The 27243-nt window shown below is 42.3% G+C and overlaps 2 protein-coding genes and 1 non-coding gene across 4 annotated transcripts in view; 1 reads left to right on the top strand and 2 right to left on the bottom strand.

Moving 5' to 3' along the window:
* The window catches only part of LOC116471968 (butyrophilin-like protein 3), a 69039-nt gene extending 49182 nt beyond the window's left edge, over positions 1-19857 (bottom strand). Inside the window, exons 1-8 of one of the 2 annotated variants that reach the window (XM_032158932.1) lie at positions 19625-19857; positions 15511-15858; positions 10965-11240; positions 6073-6186; positions 4978-4998; positions 4406-4432; positions 4090-4116; positions 2092-3471 (exon numbers count right to left, since the gene is read on the bottom strand). In XM_032158932.1, coding sequence (XP_032014823.1) covers positions 2915-3471; positions 4090-4116; positions 4406-4432; positions 4978-4998; positions 6073-6186; positions 10965-11240; positions 15511-15858; positions 19625-19673 — 1419 coding nt within the window. In that variant the 5' untranslated portion in view covers positions 19674-19857 and the 3' untranslated portion in view covers positions 2092-2914. Of the gene's footprint in view, positions 1-2091; positions 3472-4089; positions 4117-4405; positions 4433-4977; positions 4999-6072; positions 6187-10964; positions 11241-15510; positions 15859-19624 lie in introns of those variants that run through there. The other variant, XM_058440250.1, reaches the window with a different exon arrangement.
* LOC116472013 (U6 spliceosomal RNA) lies at positions 1430-1533 on the bottom strand. Its single transcript, XR_004248938.1, has one exon. It is a non-coding gene; the product is annotated as a U6 spliceosomal RNA (small nuclear RNA).
* Positions 17018-27243, top strand: part of ZFP62 (ZFP62 zinc finger protein) — a 134109-nt gene continuing 123883 nt past the window's right edge. Inside the window, exon 1 of the mRNA XM_032158906.2 lies at positions 17018-17147. Coding sequence (XP_032014797.1) covers positions 17135-17147 — 13 coding nt within the window. The 5' untranslated portion in view covers positions 17018-17134. The remainder of the gene's footprint in view (positions 17148-27243) is intronic.

Here is a 27243-nt window from a genome sequence, read left to right as displayed (position 1 = left end):
CCTGCTCCTTCCTTTGGAAGCTTCATCTTAGAGGGGCACTGGCCTGATGCCAACCAGAGCTCTCCTGTATGAGGTGTCTGTCAACCCCTGTTGGGAGGTCTCTCCCCATCAGGTGGCACAGGGGTCATGGACCCACTTGAGGAGGCAGTCTGTCCCTTAGCAGAGCTCGAGTGCTGTGCTGGGAGAACCCTCCTTGTCAGCATCTGCTGCTCTCTGCAGAGCCACCAGGCAGGAACGTTTAAGTCCACTGAAACTGCACCCACAGCCACCCCTTCCCCCATGTGCTCTGTCCAAGGGAGTTGGGAGTTTTATCTATAAGCCCCTGACTGGGACTGCTGCCTTTCTTTCAGAGATGCCCTGCCCAGTGAGGAGGAATCTAGAGAGGCAGTCTGGCCATAGCCTCTTTGCCATGCTGTGTTGAGTTCCGCCCAGTCCAAACTTCCAGGCCTCCTTAGCACTGTCAGGGGAAAACCACCTATTCAAGCCTCAGTAATGACAGATGCCCCTCCCCCAACCAAGCTCCAGACTGCTGTGCTGGCAGCAGGAATTTCAAGCCAGTGGCTCTTAGTTTGCTGGGCTCCATGGGAGTGGGACCCGCTGAGTGAGCTCACTTGGCTCCCTAGCTTCAGCCCCCTTTCCAGGGAGTGAACAATTCTGTCTTGCTGTGGTTCCAAGTGCCACTAGGGTATGAAAAAAAACTCCTGCAGCTAGCTCAGTGTCTGCCCAAACAGCCACCCAGTTTTGTGCTTGAAACCCAGGGCCCTGGTGGTGTAGTCACATGAGGGACTCTCTTGTTCTGTGGATTGCAAAAATCATGGGAAACGCGTAGTGTCTGGGCCAGATAGCACAGTCCCTCACGGCTTCCCTTGGCTGGTGGAGGGAGGCCCCCACTCCTTGCACTTCCTGGGTGAGGCAACGGCCCACCCTGCTTCTGCCTGCCTTCCATGGGCTGCACCCACTGCCTAACCAGTCCCAGTGAGATGAACAGGGCACCTCAATTGGAAATGCAGAAATCACCTGCCTTCTGCATTAGTCTCGCTGGCAGGCCAGAGCATTCCTATTCAGACATCTTGCCAGATCCTTCCAATGATTTTCTTTTCTTTTTTCTTTTTTTCGAGACAGAGTCTCGCTCTGTCGCCCAGGCTGGAGTGCAGTGGCGCCATCTTGGCTCACTGCAAGCTCTGTCCCCTGGGTTCACACCATTCTCCTGCCTCAGCCTCCCGAGTAGCTGGGACTACAGGCGCCCGCCACCACTCCTGGCTAATTTTTTGTATTTTTGGTAGAGATGGGGTTTCACTGTGTTAGCCAGGATGGTCTCGATCTCCTGACCTCATGATCCGCCTGTCTCGGCCTCCCAAAGTGCTGGGATTACAGGTGTGAGCCACCGCGCCTGGCCCTCCACTGTTTTTCTTTGTCATAAAATTAAATTTAAAATATGGAACACTTCAGGAATTTGCATGTCCTCCTTGTGCAGGGGCCACGCTAATCTCTGTATCATTCCAATTTTACTAAACGTGCCGCTGAAGCAAGCACTACTTGTAATAATTTCTGTGTGATTTAATGATTTTGTGTGTATAACAATAGTTTATTCTTTTTATTTCTGAGTAGCACTTTATTTGCATGGATATATCATAATTTGTTATCAATTGGTGAGCTTTGTGTTGTTTTCAAATTTTGGCTATTACAAATAAAGCTTCTATGAACATTCACATATTTCCTTTTCTCTTGGAAAAATAATTAGAAGGCCATGCTTGATCATATGGTTAGTGACTGTTGAACTTTTAAAGGAACTACTGAACTGTTTTCCAAAGTGACTATATTATTTGACAGTCCCATGAGCAGTGTATGAGAGTTCCTTCCCTCCGCATCCTCACCAACACTTGCTATTGTCAGTCTTTGTAATTTTAACCACTTTAATAGATGGTAATGGTATCTTGTTGTGGTTTTAGTTTGCATTTTCTTAATGTTTAATGACATTGAGTATCTCTTCATGTGCTTTATTTTTCATCTGTATATCTTCTTTGTTGACAGGTTTTATCAGTAATGATGGTGGCTTTATGAAACTTTTTTTCTGCATCATTGAAATGATCATATGGTTTTTTTAATTTATTAATGTGCTGAATTACACTGGTTGATATTTAAATATTAAACCAACTCTGCATTTGTGGGACAAACCACACTGAGTAGTTATATATCATCTTTAAATTTATTGTTTTATTTAATTTGCTAAAATTTTATTTAGAATTTTTGTGTCTATGTTACTGAGGGATATGGACCTGTAGTTTTCCTTCCTCTTCTTCTGTTTTCTTTGCCTGGTTTTGGTATCAGGTAATACTGGGCTTATAGAATCGGTTAAAAATACTCCCTCCTCTTTATCCTTTGAGCCTCACATAGCAGGTGTTCAATGACTGTTCCATGGGTGATTTGGTATAGAGAAAAGTAGATTAATGTGGAATAAGCAAACAGAGTTTATGGTGGGAAAATGTATAATATAAAAACACATCATTAGCAAACGCTGTGCCATAAAACCTGCAAGCATGATTCACATTCATTGTCTCTTTAATCTTCACCTGTGAGGTGGGAATCACTATCCCTGACTAACAAGTGAGGAGCCTGGGAGGTTGTGACTTGTTCAAAATCACTTAGCTGGATGGAGTTTTCACAGACTAAACCTAATGTGAGTCTATTCCATCCCCACTTCAGGGCAGCCATGGCTTCTGACTCCCACAGGGCAGGCCAGTCTCCCCTCCTCTGGAAGCTGTGACTGCTGCAGGGCTCAGGACAGAAGAACCTCAGCTCCCTAAAGGAGAGTGGGGGGCGTGACTCCCTGTGCGCAGGCTCCGGAGAGGAAGCTGGGGCCGCCTGTTGGGAGCACTCTCCCTTGGCTGTGTCTGGGTCTGTGGTGTGGGGCCCCTTAAGCAGGGTCTTCTCTCTCTGATCCCCAGGACACTGAACATATGAATATGGGAGTCCCCATTTTCTCTTCATAGGTCACGTGCTTGATATAGGGTCTCAACAAGCCTTCAAACTGACATGTCAGGATATGAATGAAGGACTGGTCATTTATGTTGAAGAAGGAGATGGTCCCACCCTCATAGTCCAGGAAGACCCCTACTCTTGTAGGAGGGGTGCTGGGGGAGAGGCTGATAAGATGGGGATTAAATGTGAAATACACACGTTCTGTCGTCAGTCCGAGGACCCAATACCCCTTGTTGGGAGACAAAGTCACATTGTTCTCCCACCTGCCTGCGTCATCCCGGCACACTCCCACACTCCACCCTACATTTTGTCCCACGTCCACCTCCCAGTAATGTTTCCCTGCTTGGAAACCCTGAGAAGCCACCACACTCTTGCTTATAAATCTCTTCTTAGAGTAACGCACTTCCTGGGGAGCTTTTCTATGGGTTACAGTTTTCAGATCAGAAACGCAGAGCTTCGGGTGAGCCGTCTCTGGATCCAGAGTCACCTCCACTGGGGTGCGGTGGGGGAGAGAGGAAGCATGAGTTACTGAAGAGGAAATCTGGGCTGGAACAAGAGGTTGACCCTCCCACTGCAGACTGGCTCCGGGTAGGATCTAGCCAGTCCCACTCTCCCACCAGCCGTGTCCCTTCTCCAGGGCAGCCCCTGTGCCTCACTGATGCTTGGAGACGCCCAACCATGAGGTGCCCAACTCCTCTGTGTCACCCAGCCCTACCACCGCCCTCCCATGCAAGCCCTCTATTGACTTTGTGAGACCGTGAGTGACTCCAGGATTCAGCTTCCTTCCACCCACCAGTTCCTGCTAACTTCACTTCTTTTGCCTTTGCACAGACCCCTAGAAGGCAGCTACTAGTGCCCTCAGTTCCCTGGCATCTTGCCTGTGACCCCTCCTAGCTGACCCAGTCCCTATGCTTTTCCCCCCAAGTCCTGGGCCAAGAAGTGCATTTAGAGGCAGCTGCACCCTGGGGTGGATTGGGTTAGAGGCAGCTGCACCCTGGGGTGGATTTTGGGGCATCACAGATTTGCTGTCTACAAGCTGGGTGGGCTCCGTATTTGTCACTAGTCATCTTCCTACTCCATGCCCACTGTCACCCTCTCAGGTGTGGGTACCTGCGTGTTTCCGGGCGTCTCTCAATTCTGAAAGCAAGCAGACAGAGTAGGCAGTTCAGTGCTCCCATGGGGAACAGGACACAGGGAGAAGGGAGAGACCAAGGATTAGGACCATTTTTGAGCGTCATGGACCCTCTCAAGAGATCTGAAGAAGGCTATGGGGATTCTCTACAAAATGCACCTCCGCAGAATCTAGACAATTCAGGGTCCCCATCACAAACGTGGTTCTGCAGTGACCCATGGGCCTCAGGATATAAAAATCCATAAATGAGGAACTTGGAAGAGAGAGATAAGTTGAGGGAGGAGAGTCTCTCACCTGCCTGTTTGTGTATCTTCTCCAAGTCTGAAACCAAAAAAAAGGAATAAGAGAAAAACACGTAAGAGGCTGACATCACAGAGTGGGGTCCCAGGGAGGGCGTGGGAGGAAAGCCCTGCGAGTGATAACACTCACCCAGTTTATCCTGGAGTTTCCATGAAACAAAAAGCAGACTATTTAGTGGTTGATACAGGACTGGATAAAGTCTCAAAGCATCAGGCCAGGGGAGGTTGAGGATCACCCACAAATTTTTCTCAGGTTCCTCACTGTGGCCCACACACCCTCAGAGCTCATGATAACACCTCCCCCCACCACACACACAGCGAACCAACGGGCAACAGGCACAGACAATTTGTGGGGACTTCCAGGCCCTGGGGTCTATCCTAAGCCCTCCAGATATCTGAGGGGCAACTCATAGCAGTGGACGGAGAGAGCCAGGCAGCTGCTCTCCTCCACCTGCCGGTGCTTCCTGTCCAGCCTGGAGCCAGGGTCGTCCAGAGGCTCAAACTGTGGATCAGGGAGGGACTCGGGAGAACCATGTGTGGGAGGCTCAGGACATGACACATACTTACCCAATTCCGCCTGGATTTTCCCTGAAACAGAAACAGTATATTCAGTGGTGGACACAGGAGTGTGCAAGGTACAAACACGACACTGGCTCCTTGCACAGGTGGGACGAGCTGCAGGTGTGAAGGGCTGGGCCTCTCCTAGGACACTTATATGTGCTCGTCTCCCCAGCGCCTGCACGGAGCGTAGCTGTCTGGGGTGGAGCACGAGATCAGGAGGAAGGTGCCTGCTAAGGAGAGGGACAACAGCTGGGATGCTGTGGAGGTGGGGATGGAGATGGGAGAAGGCGGGTGGGAGGGGAGGCAGGGGCGGCCTCATCCTCAATGGGGAGTGTCACTCTCAAGGAGGAGAAAATTTGTTCTGGGGTGAAGACTTTTATTGAGATTATCATTTTATCTCAGTCAGTCAGTTTTATTTCCTCTTTTATGAAGTCTTTGCAACTACCCTGAAATTTCCTTATAAGACTCTTGTTGTCATTAGTAGAAATTTATTTGTTTTTATATATTTATTTTTTGAGTCAGGGTCTCACTCTGCTGCCCAGGCTGACGTGCAGTGGTGAGAACATGGCTCACTAAAGCCTTCCCCTCCTGTGCTCAAGCCATCCTCCCATCTCAACCTCCTGAATAGCTGGGACCACAGTCACGCACCACCACACCCAGCTCATTATTTTATTTTATTTTTTAAAAATTTTTTGTAGAGAGGAGTTCTCGCTATGTTGCCCAGGATGGTCTTACACTCCTGGGCTCAAGTGATCCTCCCACGTCGGCCTCCCAAAGTGCCAGGGTTAGAGACACGAGCCACCGCACTCAGCCTGTTTGTAGAAATGTATGTGAAATTTTGATGTACTGAAAATCAATTATCTGCTTAGCCTGTGCTCCAGGTAAAGTAGAAAGGGATTGGCAGAGGCTGGCATTTTCTGCAGGGGCCATTTCAGGCCAGCACAGAGGAGGCTGGAGACTGGGTTCCCTGTGCCTCAGGCAGTGGCCCCCGTGGGCCTAGGGCTGGAAGAACAGAGCCCGGAGGTGTGTGAGGGCAGCCTGATAGCAGCTCCACTGGAACCATGAAGAAGTTATGGGCCCATGCTTCTCTCTCTCACTTACCTTTGGATTTGAAGAAAACAATTGTCATCCTGATGACAACAACACATAGGGCAACACAGAGTAACCCGAGTGAAATAGAAGCCAGGCGCCAAGGTGAGGGCTGGAAAAATGTCTCTGAAAAACAGTCCCACAGGCCCCTTAGTGATTGCTAAGCAGGTAAGGCAATTTTACGCCCATTTAAGGAATCCCCCAGTACCCCAAGATGAAAGCATTTTTCTCTAATTTCTTCCACAGATTTAAAGCTTTGCATTTCTTTGTAAGTCTTGATGCATCTGGATTTCATATATATATATATATATATATAACACACACACGTGTGTCTGTGTATAATGAGGCAGAAGTTCAATGTCATCTTCTAAGCAGGTGCTGACTGTGCTGGCAATGTTTATTGAGTGGACCTTGCTTTACACACTGCCACACATGCAAGGTCATGTTCAAGCTTGGATTTGTTTCTGGGCTCTTTGTTCTCTCCCATTGATCCATAGGGGTATCTCTGTGTCAATAATTTTAATTGGCTTAATCTTCAAAGCTTTGGGATATGTCTCTGAGATAAGACTAAGCTTAGCTTGCTCTTATTCCACGGTATCTTAGCAATTTTTGGCTATTTGTTTTGCCACATAAACTTTGGAATTGACTTGTTAGGCTTTAAGAAAACTCTGGGCCAAGTGCGGTGGCTCATGCCTGTAATCCCAGCAGTTTAGGAGGCCAAAGTGGGAGGATTTTTTTTTTTCTTTTTTAAAGGTAATGTTTATTCTTTTCCCCTTTAGATTTCTTTCTTTCTTTCTTTCTTTCTTTCTTTCTTTCTTTCTTTCTTTTTTTTTTTTGTTGAGACAGAGTCTCGCTCTGTTGCCCAGGCGGGAGTGCAGTGGCGCAATCTCGGCTCACTGCAAGCTCCGCCTCCCGGGTTCACACCATTCTCCTGCCTCGGCCTCCCGAGTAGCTGGGACTACAGGCGCCCACCACCACGCCCGGCTAATTTTTTGTATTTTTAGTAGAGACGGGGTTTCACCATGTTAGCCAGGATGGTCTCGATCTCCTGACCTCGTGATCCGCCCGCCTCGGCCTCCCAGAGTGCTGGGATTGCAGGCGTGAGCCACCGTGCCTGGCCAGGAGGATTTCTTAAGGACAGGAGTTCGAGACCAATCTAGGCAACAAAGTGAGACCCCCATCTCTAAAAATATTTAAAATTAAAAATAATTAGCCAGGCAAGGTGGTGCACACCTGTGGTCCCAGCTACTTGGGAGGCTGAGGTGGGAGGATTGCTTGAGCATGGGAAGTTGAGGTTGCAATGAGCCATGATTGCACCACTATACTGCAGCATGGGCGACAGAGTGACAGCTCATCTCAAAAAATAAAAAAAAAAAATGTGCTGAGATTTTTCTATAGAATTGTTTTGAATCTATACAGCAATTTTAGGAGAACTGATATCTTTAAAAACATGCATCTTCTTATCTGAAAGGTGTTATATTTGTTCTCTTATTTAGTTTTCATTAGTGTCTTTTAATACAGTTTTATAATACCCTTCAATAAGATTTTGTAAACATTTTATTAGACTTATTCCTGGTTAACGTATTTTTTATTATTATTGTACATGGCATGTGTTTTTCTTCCTTTGCTGGTGTTTACTAATGCAATTGATTTTGTTTATTCATCTCATTTTTCATGAACACGATGGGTTCTTTTATGAGTTAAAAGAATTTGTCTGTAAATTTTTCTAAATTTTCCATTTATATCATCATATAAACTGTGAACAGTGGCCATTTTATTTTTTTCTTTCTAAAAGTTATCGCTTTTAAATTTCCTTCCCTTATTGAAGTGGCTGCTAGTAGTAACAGTACTCTAATATAATGTGGAATAGAAGTGTTTAATGCAATCTCCTTATGTTATGATTTTAAATGACACATTATGTATAATGTTTTCTGTAGGTATTTAAGAAATTAGGTGGCATATTATTTTGTATGATGTTTGCTGCAAGTATCTTTAGATATCTTTTTATCAGATTAAGCAGAGTCTCTCCTATTTCTAGATTGATAAAAAAATTTTCTTCTATTTCTAGATTTGCAAGTGTTGAAATCATGATGAATAGATGTTGAAAGTTATCTGTTTCATTTACATCTACTAAGAAAATTATAGTTTATCTCTTTTAACTAATTATGGTAATAATTACATTAATATATGTTCCCATGTTGACCTAACATTTTTTTCCAGGATAAGTCTGGTCATGATATATGTTTTTGTGGACTTTTCTACTTGCAAAATTTTTGGTAAGATTTTTACATTTTCAATTATGAGTAATGTTGGTAAAAATTTTTCCTTTTTTGAATTGCCCATTTCTGTTATGGTACCAAAATTATGTTGACTCAATAAAATGAGTTTAATATTTCCTATTTTTCTGCTCTCTGGCCGACTTTCTGAAAGATACATTTTCTCTTTTCTTGAATATTTGGTAGACTTTGTATATAAAACAATGTGGGAAGACTTCTAAATGCTGACTCCACCTCTTTCCTGGTTACAAATTAGTCAGGTAGTCTATCTTTCCTTCGGATTTTGTATTTTACATTTTTCTTCTTTTTTAAAAATTTTTGAGACAAAGTCTCACTCTGTCCCCCAGGCTGGAGTGCAGTGGGGTGATCTCAGCTCACTGCAATCTCTGCCTCCTGGATTTAAGTGATTCTCATGCCTCAGCCTCCCGAGTAGCTGGGATTACAGACACACACCACCACGCCCAGCTAATTTTTGTATTTTTAGTAGAGATGGGGTTTTGCCATGTTGGGCAGGCTGGTCTGGAACTCCTGACCTCAAGCGATCTGCCTGCCTCAGCCTTCCAAACTGCTGGGACTACAGGCGTGAGCCACTGCACCTGGCCTGTATTTTACATTTTTCTATGAAAACTTTCACTTCATTATATTCAATAGAAAAGGAAAAAGTTATTCAAAGCAGTTTATCTTATAAATCTCTACTAAATCTTTAGTTGTGCCTTCTTGTTATTTCCTGCCTTGTTTAATTGTGCTGTTTCTCTTTTATTCTTAACTGATGTTGCCAGTTTATCTATTTTAATAACACTTCGAACCATCTAACTTTAGATGTATTAATCTGCACTATGTCTTTATATTTCCATATTTCTATATCTTTAAGATTTCTTCCACTTTCTTTTGCTGTTTTCTGAAATATATATTGATGCCTAATATCAATATTCAGCTATTTCATGCTAATAAGAACATTTAAGCATTAAAGGATATAATTTTTTTTTTTTTTTGAGATGGAGTCTTGCTCTGTCGCCCAGGCTGGAGTGCAGTGGTGTGATCTTGGCTCACTGCAACCTCCGCCTCCCGGGTTCAAGCGATTCTCCTGCCTCAGCTTCCCAGGTAGCTGGGATTACAGTCACCTGCCACCACACCTGGCTAATTTTTGTATTTTTAGTAGAGACGGGGTTTCACCATTTTGGCCAGGCTGGTCTTGAACTCCTGACCTCAGGTGATCCACCTGCCTTGGCCTCCCAAAGTGCTGGGATTACAGGCGTGAGCCACCGCACCCAACCAGATAAAATTTTGACTCAGAAAACTATATTAGTTCCATTTTACACGTTATGATAAATTGTAATTTTATTATCATTCAGTTTTAAGAATTTTCTACCTATCACTATGCTTTCTTCAATTTCTCAGTTATTTTAATGTTTAAAAAATTTTCAAACACATAAGAATTTAAACTATCTTTTGCTATGGTCATTTGACTTTATTAAATTATGATTAGAGAATTTTGTGTGCATGATATCAATGTTTGAAAATTTTCTGAAAACCATTTTATGTGTTTATATCTGGTAAAATTTTATAAATTTCCAAGTGTGTAAAAATTAATGTGTATTTTATAAACCTGGAGTGCCATCTCCAAAAATATGTTATTTCAGGCTTATTAATTTTTAGTTCAAATATTATATATTCTTACTCATTTTGTCTACTTATTTAATCAATTTTAGAACTCATAAAGTATGACCTTTTTTCTTATATTTCTGTTGATATTTTCTTTTTATATTTTACATGTATAAGGTACATATATATTTAAAATTTTCATATTCTTATACTGAGTGAACTTATGTTTTTGAAATAACTTTATCCCTAATGCCCTTTTTCTTAAAACCTTGTCTTCCTTTTCTTGACACTAATATATCTGTTTGATTCTTCTTGATTAATATTTCTCTAGTATTTTTTATTTTCGATGAATAGCTCATATGTGCTACATTTTTCCTCTTACGAATTGCAATTGAGATTTTTATTATCTATTTTTATTTTTATTTTTATTTTTATGTTTTTGAGATGGAGTCTTGCTCTGCCACCCAGGCTGGAGCACAGTGGTGCCATCTCGGCTCACTGCAACCTCTGCCTCTCAGGTTCAAGCGATGAGATTTTTAAATCCAGTCTGAGATTCTTTGTCTTTTAACTGGCAAATTAAATCCTTTTACATTGAGTGTGATTCTGGAAGCATTTAGTTTATGTAAATTTTCCTACTATTTGTAAATCCTTTCTGAAATTTTCTACATTTTTATTCTGCTTCATGAAGGAGCAATGGCGTTTTCTAAAATTGAAGAAACAATTATTTTCTTAGTCCTAGAGTTAATTTCCTTAAGTTTTGTTATGTGTTGAGTTGTGAGTGTTGCACCACGGGGGTATTGTGTGGTGAAGGAAATACTTAATTCTACTGCCTTGAAATTGTAAACAATTCTACTTCTGCCTTATCAAATGTTTGGTTTGGTTTTTTATACCTCATCAATCTTTGACTCTCAAAACAAATCATTGAAGCTGGGTGGTACTACACAACAATCCCAGATACAAGCTGCTGCTCTACCCTGGGTTACGTATGTACACACCCATTCCTTGCTCCTCCTTCTCCACACTCACCTCCTATCGATACCTTGGATTCCACCTCATGACTCTGCTCAGCAAGGTGGATGGAACACAATATGCTCCCAGCATTTTCCTGGACTATAATGGAGATCTCCACATCATATAGGCTGTGCCGATCTGCATTTTCTCCGGAGTCTGAAGACAAATCCTGTCCTTGTGGACCTTTCCACTTGGCTGTGGGCCGGGGGAACCAGCCTGAGGACAGGCAGAGTAGCTGGATGCCTCCGTCAACATATCCCGCGATGGAAATGAGAGGAACTGAGCCCAGTGCTGGGAAGAAAACAGGGAAAGATGAAAGCAAAGACCAAATTTCAAGCTTACAGCTATTTTGAGTCTGGTTCATCAAGCCTGTACCCATAACAACACACACATCCTTTTCTCTCTCTCTCTCTCTTACACACACATCCACTTGTACTACTACTGCATGCCCTTCCATGGTCTGTGTTCATTCAACATTTATTTAGCAGCCACTATATATGCCTGGATATTCCTAAGTATGAAATAGGATGCAGTGAATAAGACACAGCCCCTTCTAATGAGAAACTCATTGATCAAATAGTGAGGAAACTGTATAAAATACATTTCATAGTGAAATGGCAACTATGAAAGCATGGTCAGGTTAGCACAGAGAAGGGTGCTTAACTGTCATGGAAAGTCACGGCTTCCTGGAGATGGCATTTGCACCCTTCTGTGTCAGAAAATAGGAGTTTTGTTGTGGTCAGGTTGGGGAGGGGGAAGCATTTTAGACAAAAAGAGGCAAGTATAAACCACAATGTGAAAAGTTAACATGCCACAGTGATTTCAAGGACTCATGAATATTTATATTCCAGATAATGATGTATAAGAGAGTAGGGGTGTGACACAAGATCTGAAGAAGGCGCAAGGCAAGCCATGGAGGTCATACATTCACTGACCTGAGCAATATGGACTTGCCCACAGCCACTTTAAGAACTGTAGACAAGTAGGGCTCTTACCAGCTTCCAGCAGGTGGGAGTTATAGCAAGGCCTGTATCTTAGAGAGGTCTCCAGGCAGCAGCATGGAGGAGGGACCACAAAGAACACTCCGGAGGAGAGTGACCCGCCATGCAACTACTGAAGTGACTCCAGTGAGAGAAAAGAAGGGCTGGGGAGGAGGAGGGCTCTGAGAAGGGGAACGGCAGATGCAGCATCTATTTAAGAAGTTGAATCAATAGGACTGAACATCAAGAAAGGGTTTATTATGACATCCAGATTTGTGACTTGGGAAATATGGAAAAGTACCCCTTATGTGGTTGACTTCAATTTGATGATTTAATATTGCCTTTTAACCACTCCAAACAGAACTTTCTCTCTGAGTGTTGTTCTCTGCCATTCCCCAGGGTCTGGATCAGTGCATGGAGCCTAATAAATGTTTGTTAGTCAATAAATTAATGAAAGAATGATGGTGGTGTAAGCACCAAGGAAGGGGGCTCAAGTAAGATGATGCAGACTTCTCTTCCTTGCTCCTTTCTGTAAGTAAAATGCTAAACCCTAGAAATGAGGCAAGCATAGGTGCATTTTGAAAAGTGGAAAGACTAAGGAGGATTGACTAGGGACCCCAGGAGTAGAGAAAAAACACAGCAGCTGAGCATCCTATGACCACTTCCCCACTCCCACCTCCAGCAGAAGTAGATGGCCCAACGGGAATCTTTCCACCCCTAAATGGCTGAAAATACATGATATGCAAAGTCGTGCTGGCAAAAGAATTGACCATGAGCCCCACTGACTGGAGGCCAGGGGAAGAGTACTTTGTCCCACTATGCCAGATGATCACCTCTCTCACAAGAAAAACTGAGGAGCAACATGGGAAAACACCTTTTACTACCACGGTTAGTACTAGAAAGGATGAGCAGAATCTCCAGTGACATCAGTTAAGCAAAGTAGACCAAAATAACACACTAAAGTCTCTGAAAATTAAATTGTATTTGGAGCCACAACCACCAAAAATAGACTAGGACCTGAGTCATAAATCTAAACATGGTGACTGCCTGCAAAACAGAAGCTTTACATAGGGTCTAGAGTATCTTACAATAGTTAAACCATTTAGAGTTCAACTAAAAATTACCCATCATACCAAGAACCAATTAAATATCAACTTGAAGGAAAATAGACAATCATGTGATTGCCAAGACCAACATGAATAGCTATTATTAAAATGTTTCAAAAAGCAATTATGAATTCTCTCAAAAAAATTTAAAAAACAAAAAACATAGATGTTATAAAAAACAAATCAGAAGTAATATAACAGAAAAAAATGCAAAAACAAAAACTAACTGGGTAGCTTCAATACTAGAGTGGAGATAACAGAAAATAAAATTATTGGCCTGGCACAGTGGCTCACGCCTGTAATCCCAGCACTTTGGGAGGCCAAGGCGGGTGGATCACGAGGTCAGGAGATCAAGACCATCCTAGTCAACACGGTGAAACCCCGTCTCTACTAAAAATACAAAAAAAATTAGCCGGGCATGGTGGCAGTCGCCTGTAGTTCCAGCTACTCTGGAGGCTGAGGCAGGAGAATGGCGTGAACCCAGGAGGCAGAGCTTGCAGTGAGACGAGATTGCACCTCTGCACTCCATCCAGCCTGGGCGACAGAGCGAGACTACATCTCAAAAAAAAAAAAAATTATTGAACTCCAGGATACAACAATGAAACTTAACCAGCATGAAAAGAGAGGAAAAGATTTTTTTTTAAACAGGAAAAACAGATCCTGAAGGACCTATGAGACAATAACAAAATATCAACATTTATATCATCATAGTCCCAGAAGGAGAGGAGAAAGAGAGCTGAAAGAGTAGTTAAAGAAATGATGGCTGATCTAATCAAATGAGGTGAAAGTCATGAAACTACAGATTCAAGAAGCTGAGAGCACACCAAATAGGAGAAATGTAAAGAAACTCATGCCTTGATAGATCATAATTAAATTTCTGAAAATAAAGAAAACACCAATGACAGCAGATTTTTCATGAGAAATCTTCAAGGCCAGAAAGAAGTAGCATGTTTTTCAACTGCTGAAAGAAAATAACCATCAAGAAACTCACAAATTCTGTACCTGGCAAAACCATTATTCACAAAGAGGAAATCATTTGCATATTTATTCTCAGATAAACGAAAACTAAGAGAATTTGTCACTAGCAGACCTATCCTAAAAGGATGACTGGAGGAAATTCTTCAAACAGAAAGGAAATGATAAAAGAAAGAACCTTGGAATATTAGGAAAGAAGAAAAGCAATAGAAAAAGAAGAATAAGGAAAACTACAATAGATTTTCCATTGTATTAAACAATCACATACATGCTGGGTGTGGTGGGTCACACCTGTAATCCCAGCACTTTGGGAGGCCAAGGCAGGGGATCATTTGAGGCCAGGAGTTTGAGACCAGCTGTTCAACATGGCAGAACCCCATCTCTACTAAAAATACAAAAAAAAAATTAGCTTGGTGTGGTGGTGCATGCCTGTAATCTGAGCTACTCAGGAGGCTGAGGTACAAGAATCACTTGAACCCAGGAGGTGGAGGTTGCAGTGAGCTGAGATCACACCACTGCACTCCAGCCTGGGTGACAGGGCAAGACTGTCTCAAAGAAAACTAAAAAATAAAAATAAAAATTATATATGATGGTTTAAACAGAAATTAAGTCACTATCTGATATAGTGCTTATGTATATAGAAGAAATACTCAAGGCAATGTTATTTTTAAATTGTAGAGATTGAAGGGATCTAAATGAAAATGAAGTTTCCACACTTCAAAGTGGTAAAATGTTGATACAGTAGATTGTGATAAATTATATGTGAATATCATAACACCTAGAGCAGCACCCAAGAAAACACTACAAAATGTTATACTAAAAAAAGACTGGCCCGGCGCGGTGGCTCACGCTTGTAATCCCAGCACTTTGGGAGGCCGAGGCAGGCGGATCACAAGGTCAGGAGATCGAGACCACGGTGAAACCCCGTCTCTACTAAAAATACAAAAAATTAGCCGGGCGTGGTGGCGGGCGCCTGTAGTCCCAGCTACTCGGAGAGGCTGAGGCAGGAGAATGGCGTGAACCCGGGAGGCAGAGCTTGCAGTGAGCCGAGATAGCGCCACTGCACTCCAGCCTGGGCGACAGAGCGAGACTCCGTCTCAAAAAAAAAAAAAAAAAAGACTAACAATAAGTTGTGATGGAATCCTAAAAAAAGTTTAATAACACACAAGAAGTCAAGAAAAAAGAAGAAGAAAATAAAAGAAATTGAAATATAACAGGCATCATCACTCTCATTTCACCAACAGGGTGGGAGTGGCTTTCCTCTGTATCCTGTCAGGTGGTGGCAGGTGTAGGTGGCTGTCTTCTGTGTCATGATTCCACCTGTGTGATGGCAGGGCCAGGCTCATCTCCAGAAACCTCAGGTCAGTGATCCCCACCGAAGCCTTTTTACATCATGTCAGAATCTAGAAAGTCTTTTATTTCATTATCTGAAATACTTTTAAGAGCTGATAATGGTAGCATGACTTTACAAGACAACTCAGTCATAAACAAACAACTGACCTGCCACCCGCAGCTCCCAGGTGGCCTCCTCATCATAAATCTGGGAACTGAACCAGCACCCATACAGGCCAATGTCCGAGGGAGTGATGTTTTTTAGCCTTAGAGAGACATGCCCCCCTGCAATGGAGTCCTTCACAAGCTCAGTTCTCCCTCGATACTGTGGCATCTGCATATATTCCCAGTCTTCCCCATCTCTGTAGAGGTGGACCACAGCATGGAACTGATTCCTGAAGAACCGCACTTCCATGGCCTCTGCACTGGTCTCAGGAAAGAGGGAGCAGGAGAACACTGCGTCCTCCCCCACCGAGGCCTGGACAAACTTGCCTGGTCCAGTCACTTGCCACTGTCCTATAGGAGGAAACACAACAGATAATTGAGCAAAATCCACTTGAGTCCTTCTCTGGGCTCTGGTGGGTGGAGATGTGTGGGCTGTGGGGTGGGGGATCCATCAGTCTTCTTTCTAAACCTGATGACTTGCATTTGCACATCTTACACTTGCGAGAATGCTTCCATGTCAGTTACTTCACTCGGTTCTCACACACATCTCATGTGAGATGAGATGAGGTATATGCTATCAATATTCCCACATTCAACATAAGGAAACCCTGTCCCTGGGGCTGAGTTATTCAGGGGCCTGAGAGGCACCTTCTAAATGCAGACTCCCTGACTGGAGGAGAATCTGTCTCCACATGCTCTCCTCTCTGCTCTTCTGCTTAATGAGCACTCACACCACCCCCTTTGCATCTTCTATGCTAAAAACATTTTTAATGACCCAGGAGGGGAGTAGTGGCCATAAAATATCCAATTTGGGGAAATTTATTTCCTTCAAATAGATGATTACATCTTGTAAATGTTTTATGGATACAAGAAAGGAATATATATTCTCTGCTGAAGCACATTTATTTGTGCTTCTTTTTTTTTGAGATGGAGTCTCGCTCTGTTGCCCAGGCTGGAGTGCAGTGGCGCAATCTCGGCTCACTGCAAGCTCCGCCTTTTTAAGTAGACTTCTGCCATATTCTGAAGGACATGGTATGACACAGTGAGGAGATTTTGTAGTTTTTATTTCAGAGATTTGCTCTGTAGTGCACTGATGTTGTGACATATCTTTTCCATGACACCTACCTTTTACTCCAGGTAATAATTTTATGTTTTTCCACTTTATTATTTTGTACTTGAATAGTACTTCATCTAGCAAAAGTTTGTCCAAGCCACAGCCTGTGGGCTGCATGAGACTCAGGACAGCTTTGAATATGGTCCAACACAAATTCGTAAACTTTCTTAAAACATTATAAGATTTTTTGTGATTTTTTTCATTCATTAGTTATTGTTAGTGTTAGTTCTTCTTCTTTCAATATGGCCCAGGGAAGCCAAAAGATTGGACACCCCTGCTCTAGTGTTTTATCAACATGGCTTACCTGTTTTGTTTTGTTTGTGTTTTCTTGGTGCAGCTTTGTCTTGATCTTCACTTGAAACTGTCTTATCTTGCTGCAAGTGACGTAATTGTTGGTTTTCTGCGAGCCTTCCCTGCACGACTCTCATCTTCATGAGGACAGAGTGTGTGTGATTTTCTCAGCACAGGATTCCCCATGCCCAGCACAGAGAATGGACTCCACAGACAGGGATTATGCCTGTGAATGGTGAGCGCTACTTTCTTTTTGCATTTGCTTCTCGGTTTTGTGGTCTGGTGTAAATCACACTTACAACTCTGTATGATTAGAATTCTTCTTAGAGAGACCACAGACGATGGAGGCCCACTCCCTTCACCTTCTAAGTACCCACCCCCTTTGATTGGCAGTGTCTCTTGATTCATTCACATGTATCCATTTATGGTATATGGATATACCTGTGTGTGGTGTCTGCATGTGCATCAGAGGCAAAGTGGATCCCATGTGTGAATTTCCAGATAAGTGGATATTTTTATTTTAGCACTAATTATTTCTAAGTTTAAGTACATTTTATAAATCTTGCTGAAATGTATTTCACTCATGCATCTTTAAGAGTATTTTTAAATGAGGCGTGACTTTGTAGCCTGGTGTCTGACCAGCTGCTGACCTGGTGTAGCAGATGTTGAGGCCCTGCTCCTCACCACCCAACGCTGAGTCCCCCTGGAATGGGATGGGCACTTGCCTGCCTGCTGACAGCTCTGCCCCTGGAGCCTGGCCTCTGCCTCTCTGCTGAGGGCTTCCTGCAAACTTTGGCACCTCCTCAGCCCAGGCACAGGGTGGCCAAGAAGGTTTGAGATTTTAATAGTCCCGGGGGGGGGCACATCTCACCCAGTGGGGAATAGGAAGCAGTGGATATTGGGAAGATCCTGAGCCATCATCTATACAGTTTCTCCAAAGGTCCCTGTTGCCACTACGGCAACCTGCTCATTAGCGCACCCTCTATGGCTTTCCTCCCCCTGGCTTCACTCTCTGCACCCTGTCACTTTTGTTTCTGAGAGTGATCTGCTAAACAAACCACCTGCAGAAAGGCCCTTGCTCTAGATCAGTTTTTGGGACCCAGCCTGTCCGCTGGGCTGCTGTGAGTGCTGCCGTCAAGGCTGTGTGAGGCTCTCAAGCCAGGGAAACAGTTTTTAGTGTATGTCTGTTTCTCCGGCCAGCCTTGCTGCTGTCATTTGTCTTGCTGACGGTGTCTCCCTTTACTCCTTCCCCTGGGGAGAAGCAAGGAATAACACTGTGTGTTGTTGCAACATACTGTGCACCAGTGCAGCTCTGTACAAGTTCATGCAATCCACACAGCAGCCCTGCAGCCATGGGAATGTCACAGATGTAATATTATTATCTCTATGTCATCATAAGCAAAAACTGATGCTAATAGACGTCATTAGCCACAAGCTCATAGACAGAGAAAAGGAAAGTTTTAAAAATAGTGTTACTTCCTCTAAGGTCATTTCCGGCATGCCCTGCTGCCTCATGCAGAAACAGAAAGCAGACAGAAAAGCTTGTCAGAAAATGGGTGAGAATGTGCTTAAATGGAGGCTCTGTTGTGAGTAACACACATGGATTGTGGTTTTTTGTTTTTGTTTTTTTGAGACAAAGTCTCACTCTGTCACCCAGGTTGGAGTGCAGTGGCGCGATCTCGGCACACTGCAACCTCCGCCTCCTGGGTTTAAGCGATTCTCGTGCCTCAGCCTCCCGAGTAGCTAGGATTATAGGCGCTTGCCACCACACCTGGCTAATTTTTGTATTTTTAGTAGAGACGGGGTTTCACCATGTTGGCCAGGCTAGTCTCAAACTCCTGACCTCAGGCAATCCACCTGCCTCGGCCTCCCAAAGTGCTGGGATTACAGGTGTCAGCCACCGTGCCCAGCCAACACACATGGATTTTGATCCCCTTATTTCTGTTTTCTTGGCTTTGTTTAGCAAAATAGTCATAGGTAGACAAATAGCAGGATGGAACTGTTCCCGACAGAAAGTGAACACAGTCAAATGAACTTTTTGTGGCTTGACACTGACCGCCCAGAATCCAGTGTTCTACTCCAGCCCCTATCTCTCCCTGCAAAATTTATTTGATTACTCAATATCCTATACACCAGGCTTTGTCTTGATGGTTACTAGAAGGAGAAAAAAGAGTGGATTTCCGCCTAGAATATGCCAGGTTCCAACTTATTCCTCACTTAAAGGCCTGGTGCTCTACCCCATAACCACAGGTGTTTCTAACTCAGCATGTGCATAGCTGGACACATTGTCTCTTTCTCCAAACATCCTAAACAGTGTCACCTTCCACCCAGGCACCCAAGTCAAAAACCTGGGGATTATATTAGAGACTTGCCCTGCCTAAGCCCCACAGCCCACCTGGGGAAAAAAATGTATTTACCTTGGCATTCTCGATATGTTCCCTCCCCACTCCCAGGGTCTGCTCCCGTTATTCTGTGCTACTGTGGTAGTGCCCAAGTCCTTGAGAAACAGCCCAAGCAGTCTTCCTCAATTCCTGCTGCCCTGGGCTTCCCACAGCTCCTGGCATTGGTAGTTGCCAGCCTGAGGCCAGGAGAAGCTGGAGAATGCAAGCACCAAAGATTCCTGCATCTCACTGTGCTGAGATCATTGTCATGAATGAACTCAAAATATTATTCAACAAGGAGGAAAACAACAGTCCAAACTGAAAGGCTTACCTGACACCAGCTTGTAGAAACTGAGAACCAAAATGAGCACGAAAGCCATGGATATTCCTGTGGGTTGATCTCACACTATGAAAACAGATGACAGCAGGGGTGGATGGATGATTTGGAGGTCAGGCCAGCTGTCTCAGATGCAGGAGCCATGGAGAGGCTTTTCATGAACTGATGTCAAACTGTGCATTTCTCCCTAGAGCCTCCCTAAATATGGCTGTATGAATGAGGAGTATGGGCGTTGGACTTTGAATCACTGCATTTATTGGTAGGTCATAAACATCTATCTCAGACCAGAGAAATGATAATGGAGAGAGAGTAGGGTACACTTGGAGGGACTTTGTTCGGCGTCAGGCTGTGCCCCACATAGGTGGTAAAGGAAGGCCAGATGCAGAGATATTTTCAGGCTTAGTCTGGCAGGCAGAGCGGCAAGGGAGAGTGAGCATCTATCCCTGAAAGAGAGATTGGACAGGTGCAGTGGCTCATGCCTGTAATCCCAGCACTTTGGGAAGCCAAGGCAGGTGGATCACGAGGTCAAGAGATCGAGATCATCCTGGCCAACATGATGAAACCCCGTCTCTATTAAAAATACAAAAATTAGCCAGGCATGGTGGTACGCACCTGTAGTCCTACCTACTTGGGCGGCTGAGGCAGGAGAATTGCTTGAACCGGGAAGGGGGAGGTTGCAGTGAGCCCAGATTGCACCACTACACTCCAGTCTGGTGACAGAGTGAGACTGTATCTCAGAAAAAAACAAACAAACAAAAAAAAACCAGAGATCATCTCAGCACAGGGTAGTGAGGCAGTGAATGTGCCCAGGCAATGCTCCATGAGACTCATATTCCCTGGCACAGCATGAGGTGATTCTGCCCATCCCTCCCTTGTCTTGAGTTCAGGGACAGGACTCTGATCATGGCCAGATGGGGTTGAACTTGCCAGAACAACCAGGACCTTGATCTCCAAGGATCCAAGGTATTGAGAAGGGGACCGAGACGATGCTTCAGGCCCGGGGGTAAGGCAAAGACGCATTCATTCAGTCATTCGTTAGATGCACTAAGCCAGGACACACACAGTTAGGGATTATGCAGTGATTTCAAGTCTGGGGACATGCACAAAGAATAAGCACTTACTAGATCAGAAAGCAGGTTTCCACAGAGAGCACCACGAAGGACAACAAAGGTAAAGAGCAATTTAAAAAGAGGAAACCCCATGAACTTAGAAATTGTTAATAACACAATTTTAAATAACTAATGGGTCCAAGCAAACTAATAATAGAAGTTGAAGGTAATTAGACTAGAAGAAGAGTGAAAACACTACATTTAAAACACTGTATGATGCATGTAAGGCAGTTCTTACAGAAAGGCTTATCCTTAAGTGCTTATATTAGGAAAAAAGAAGTCTGAAAATTGGCTGAACAAAGCATCTAAGTTAATGCAAGTTAACTCTTGGATCCTGCGGGTCTCTGGCCACTCGCCTCGTCTTTTCTCTCCCTTCACTTTTCTTTTTTTTTCCCCCACAATCTGTAAACATGTAATCCTACCTTAAGTACAAAGCCTTTACAAATGCAAAAAAATCAAAGATTACAAGTCAATTTCTTTCTGCATACAGTAATAGCTGAAATGTAAAGAGATCAACTTCAGAAAAAAATACACCGGAAAACATACCACTTTAATAAGACAAAACTGCAAATTAAATGAATAGAAATTAAGTAGATCCATTTATTTTTTAAATACAAGTATAATTTTGGAAGGGCTATTTGACAAATTCAGCATTAACTGCCAACTCTATAGACATGTTTAACAACAACAACAACAAAACAAGGCATTTACTCTTGGCCCTTTTAGTACAGGTGAAGTGTCCTATTGCATCACAAGTGTTAGTGATGAAGTCACAGATCCAAGGGCATAATATTAAAGATGTTTTTTTCCAATTGCGATTTAGTTGAAAAATAATATAATACGAACATATATTAATGGCTATCGAGACCACCAGTGATCTGAAGAATACCTAGAGGCCTACGTACTTAGAAGGCTGAAACTAGTAAAACAGTATTAAAATCAGTGTTTTTATTCTTAGATGAACAATGACAGAGTGAGATTTCTGATTCCAATTTTATAAGGTGCGGTGGGGAATTGAGAGGAGATATTGGGGAAGATTGGCACTTTGTGCTGAGTTAGAGTCGGGAATGTGGCTCAAATTAGTTAATATTCAGATTAGGATATTGTTTTAGAAAATTTTAAATGTGTTCTAAATTGTGGCATGTTGAAAAGGATATTAAGGAACAGTGATTCATTAGCCCTAAACACAATTTAATGAGTGCCATCAATGGGCTTAAGAAATAAGCAGGGATGGCGGATGATGAGGCAAAATGAGGTGAAATAGAAAATGGAAAGTGGAAAATATGCTTGAACATCGGAGAATGTGAAAAGGCCACTAAAGAAACTGCTTTGGTTATCACTCAGAAGTGCTCTTCCCATTGGCTACCTGCTGCTGATCACCCAAACACCAATTTTAGAGCACAGGAGCAGTAACCCCCTTTGTCTGCAATTTCACTTTCCATAGTTTGTTACCCGAGGCAACCTTGGTCCAAACATATTATGTGGAAAATTCCAGAAATAAACAATTCATGTTTTGAATCACAAGCTGGCTGGGCACGGTGGCTCATTCCTGTAATCTCAGCACCTTGGGAGGCCGAGGAGGGTGGATCACCTGAGGTCATGAGCTCGAGACCAGCCTGGCCAACATGGTGAGACCCTGTCTCTATTAAAAATACAAAAATTAGCTGGGCATGGTGGCAGGCGCCTGCATTCCCAGCTACCTGGGAGGCCAAGGCAGAAGAATCGCTTGAACCCAGGAGGCGGAGGCTGCAGTGAGCCAAGGTCGCACCACTGCACTCCAGCCTGGGTGATAGAGCAAGACTCCATCTCAAACAATAATAACAACAGTAAAGTAAATCACAAGCCATGGAGTGATGAAATCTCATGATCCTCCTGCTCTGTCCTGCCTGGGATGTGAATCATCCCTTTGTCCTGCTTATCCACACAGGTTGTATACAACCTGCCCCTTAGTCGCTTAGTAGCCGCCTTGGTTGTTAGATTGAAAAAACATAGTCTATAAAGGGTTTAGTGCTATCTGAGGTTTCAGGCATCCACTAGGGGTCTTGGACTGTATCTCTTGCAGATAAGGGGAGACTACTGTATTACATTTCAGCTTTCATTAAACTTTACTAATTTGGATTAAGAACACAAGCCTGATTTTGTAAAAAGTATCCATAAATATTCAGAGGTATAGTTTTGCTTCATCAAGTAAAAAGAGCAACTAATTCCAACTGTTGAAGTAGTAACAACTAAAGGCTTCACCAGGCTTGCCTTGATGAATAGTTAAGACACATTTTTAGGTCAACAGCACGAGATTATGCTACAAACATGCTGCTTCCACTCATCAAAACAACCCAACAATCCTTATTATTCCAACTTGCTGAGAACCATGTCAGATGTTGCCTTCAAGAATGAAATGTTCCTCAAAACTGTTCTATCAAAGGTAGTAGCTATTGGACATAAAACAGGTAATTTACTTCAGACTTTAGTTAGTTTTCATGAAGTATTTATCTCCAACTTCAGTTTATTCCCACATTAACTTATGATAGGACAGTTATTAAAATTAGCCATTTCTCAGACTATAGCTTTGAAATAATAAGAAATGGACAATTGTCCTTCACCCACTTTTTGATGGGGTTGTTTTTTTCTTGTAAATTTGTTTGAGTTCATTGTAGATTCTGGATATTAGCCCTTTGTCAGATGAGTAGGTTGCAAAAATTTTCTCCCATTCTGTAGGTTGCCTGTTCACTCTGATGGTAGTTTCTTTTGCTGTGCAGAAGCTCTTTCATTTAATTAGATCCCATTTGTCAATTTTGGCTTTTGTTGCCATTGCTTTTGGTGTTTTAGACATGAAGTCCTTGCCCACACCTATGTCCTGAATGGTATTGCCTAGGCTTTCTTCTAGGGTTTTTATGGTTTTAGGTCTAACATGTAAGTCTTTAATCCGTCTTGAATTAATTTTTGTATAAGGTGTAAGGAAGGTATCCAGTTTCAGCTTTCTACATATGGCTAGCCAGTTTTCCCAGAACCATTTATTAAATAGGGAATCCTTTCCCCATTTCTTGTTTTTGTCAGGTTTGTCAAAGATCAGATAGTGGTAGATATGCGGCATTATTTCTGAGGGCTCTGTTCTGTTCCATTGATCTATGTCTCTGTTGTGGTACCAGTACCATGCTGTTTTGGTTACTGTAGCCTTGTAGTATAGTTTGAAGTCAGGTAGCGTGATGCCTCCAGCTTTGTTCTTTTGGCTTAGGATTGACTTGGCAATGCGGGCTCGTTTTTGGTTCCATATGAACTTTAAAGTAGTTTTTTCCAATTCTGTGAAGAAAGTCATTGGTAGCTTGATGGGGATGGCATTGAATCTATAAATTACCTTGGGCAGTATGGCCATTTTCACGATATTGATTCTTCCAACCCATGAGCATGGAATGTTCTTCCATTTGTTTGTATCCTCCTTTATTTCATTGAGCAGTGGTTTGTAGTTCTCCTTGAAGAGGTCCTTCACATACATGAACAGACACTTCTCAAAAGAAGACATTTATGCAGCCAAAAAACACATGAAAAAATGCTCATCATCACTGGCCATCAGAGAAATGCAAATCAAAACCACAATGAGATACCATCTCACACCAGTTAGAATGGCAATCATTAAAAAGTCAGGAAACAACAGGTGCTGGAGAGGATGTGGAGAAATAGGAACACTTTTACACTGTTGGTGGGATTGTAAACTAGTTCAACCATTGTGGAAGTCAGTGTGGCGATTCCTCAGGGATCTAGAACTAGAAATACCATTTGACCCAGCCATCCCATTACTGGGTATATACCCAAAGGACTATAAATCATGCTGCTATAAAGACACATGCACACGTATGTTTGTCGCGGCACTATTCACAATAGCAAAGAGTTGGAACCAACCCAAATGTCCAACAACAACAGACTGGATTAAGAAAATGTGGCACATATGCTAAATGACGAGTTAATGGGTGCAGCAAACCAACACGGCACATGGATACATATGTAACAAACCTGCACATTGTGCACATGTACCCTAAAACCTAAAGTATAAAAAAAAAAAAAGACATGGACAATTGAGCTCACTAGTCAAAATCTTGATTCAAGTGATGATCCAATAGCTTACAAATGTCTTCAGTAAACTGACTTTGGGGCAGGATGAAAAACAGAAAAATCTAAAACCTCTCTATCCCAATCACCAATAATGGAGGTTAAGCAATTATACCTACAAATCCTCAATGACAGATCTCTCCTAATGACAAATCCTGAGATTTCAGCACTGTGACTTACAGAAGCCTGGTTGGCTCAATGAGGAAATTTACTTTTAATAAAAAGACAATCAGCAATATTTTATTTTGGGCACTTAGCATTTCGCAGATCCTCAGTACGTTTTGAGGTAGGTCAAATATTAATAGTGTATTTTACAAACAAAACCCAAGCAGTTGTTTTGTTACTTGTCCCAAACCACGGGAGCAATTCCATCATGGTCAGGAATAACATGGTCTCTCTGATCTTTCAGATTAATCTTTCATGTGTGAAGTTAAGGGTAATCACTTGCAAATATTCATGAAAAAAAAAAAACCCAGAAGACTAGATATAGAAATTCTACTTCGGGATATTTTAAACTTAGATTGATCTTATAATGAGTATATACTTGTTCTCATTACAAATACATACATATATATATATATATCTGATCTTTACAATTACAATTACAAATGAGCACAGGAGTGACTGTGTTGCTTTTCTGCCTTTTGGGGTGAGTAGATCACGAAGATAATCAGCGAGCTTTCCTCAGAGCACTAGGCAGCCTTTAACTGAAGGTGCTATGTTCGAGGCACCATTGACTATGATTTGGGATCATAGGAAAGCAGGTATACTAATGGAACCAGGATTCAGAAAAGATGCCTGGATCCAAAAAGGGGAGGCTCTCTGCAAGTCAAAGATGAAGAGAAAGATAGTAACATCTCAAGCTACTGACCCTGAGTATCATGGTACAGCATTACAACTACTTGTGAGAGGAGCTCCTATGAGAGCAGTAAGCTTGTCCCAATAAAGTCTGTTAAAGTTCTTACTAACTAGATAAGCCACGAGTAAAACTAAATTGTTATTTTATTAAAGTGACATCTATAGAAGCAAATATCTAAACATTTTTAATATGAGTAAGTTTTACCTGTCATGTAAATGACTCTCATTGTCACAAGCCCAATTCTATTAGCTTGTCATAATTCCTAAAATAATTTACCAAAATTCAGCTCATCTTGACGTAGGTTCTTGAGCCAGTATTCTGTACTGTTTCATTATAAAGTTCCTTTTATTTAAACAATTGTAGAATATTAGTAATAATAAAGGATTAAGAATAGTTAACTTGAGCCTAGGAGTAAGGTTGCAGTGCGCTATGATTGCACCACTGCACTAGAGCTCAGGTGACACAGCAAGACCCTATCTCATGAAAAAAGAGAGAGAGAGAGAGAGGTCAACAACTGAGAAATTAGAAGGAAAACATCATTATTGTGTTATTTAAAAGAGTAAGGATATAGACACCTATGCTTCTGTATAGAACAAACAGCCCAATACCATTCGAGTCGAAGAACAAAGGGGAACAAAATGCAGATGGCAGGGGGCATGGAATGCAGAGTATTGAAGCCTTTTACTCTAGTGTCTCCAGAGTTGAGTGTGGAAGTAAAAAGTTTCATTTAAAAAGTTTATATAAATTATATGAATTGCAACTTTCATAAAAATCAAAATGAAAGGTTCTGCATAGGACAAAAGATATTCCTAAGCAACATATCGTATTTGCACAAGGCCACTGAATGCCATGGATATTAGTAACAAATGAAAAGCTTAAGTCTATGACAGATTGAACTAAGATTTCAGTTTGGTATTCTATAAGCCCGAGATTGTAAACTACTCTTATTATACAAAAGCTATATGACTTACAGAGTTTTGTGTAGGAACTCTTGTGCTTCTGGTTGGCACATTATCTACTTTTTAAGTATGTAAAATAAATATAAACATTTGTGAGAGGTTGTGCAAAACTATTGTATTTATAAAAATGGCACAAAAGTGAATTCAACAGTCAATGCACATCTTCAACAACAACAGGTATTCTAACTCTACAGAACTGAATAAGAATATTAGCTTCAACGGCAGCTGTTAAGCGCTAGGGTCACATAAGTTACACCAGAATGGGCACAGATTGCCCAAGTAAAATTCTACTGTTAAAGCTGAAACAGGTTTAAGGCCATTCAAGTTCAAGCACAGAGATACGAATCTTGCGGAGCCCCATCTAGTTGTGTTTGAAATAGGTGACCTTTCTTCTAACTTGTGGTCTTAAACTTCTGTTTTACAAAATCCTAAAGGTAAATGCAGAAGAAATGAATACAATAGAGATTATATTAAATAAGAGTAACATACAAAGCTATAATTAAGATGAAGTAATGAGAGTCAAAACACTAAAATCCTAAAACTTGCTTGTTACTGTTAGAACCAGTACTACACTAGGAGTTAGGT

This window comes from Hylobates moloch, unplaced genomic scaffold (assembly GCF_009828535.3).
Source record: "Hylobates moloch isolate HMO894 unplaced genomic scaffold, HMol_V3 SCAFFOLD_6, whole genome shotgun sequence".
In the NCBI taxonomy this organism is placed as follows: Eukaryota; Metazoa; Chordata; class Mammalia; order Primates; family Hylobatidae; genus Hylobates; species Hylobates moloch.
This window is presented reverse-complemented; position numbering and strand designations above follow the sequence as displayed.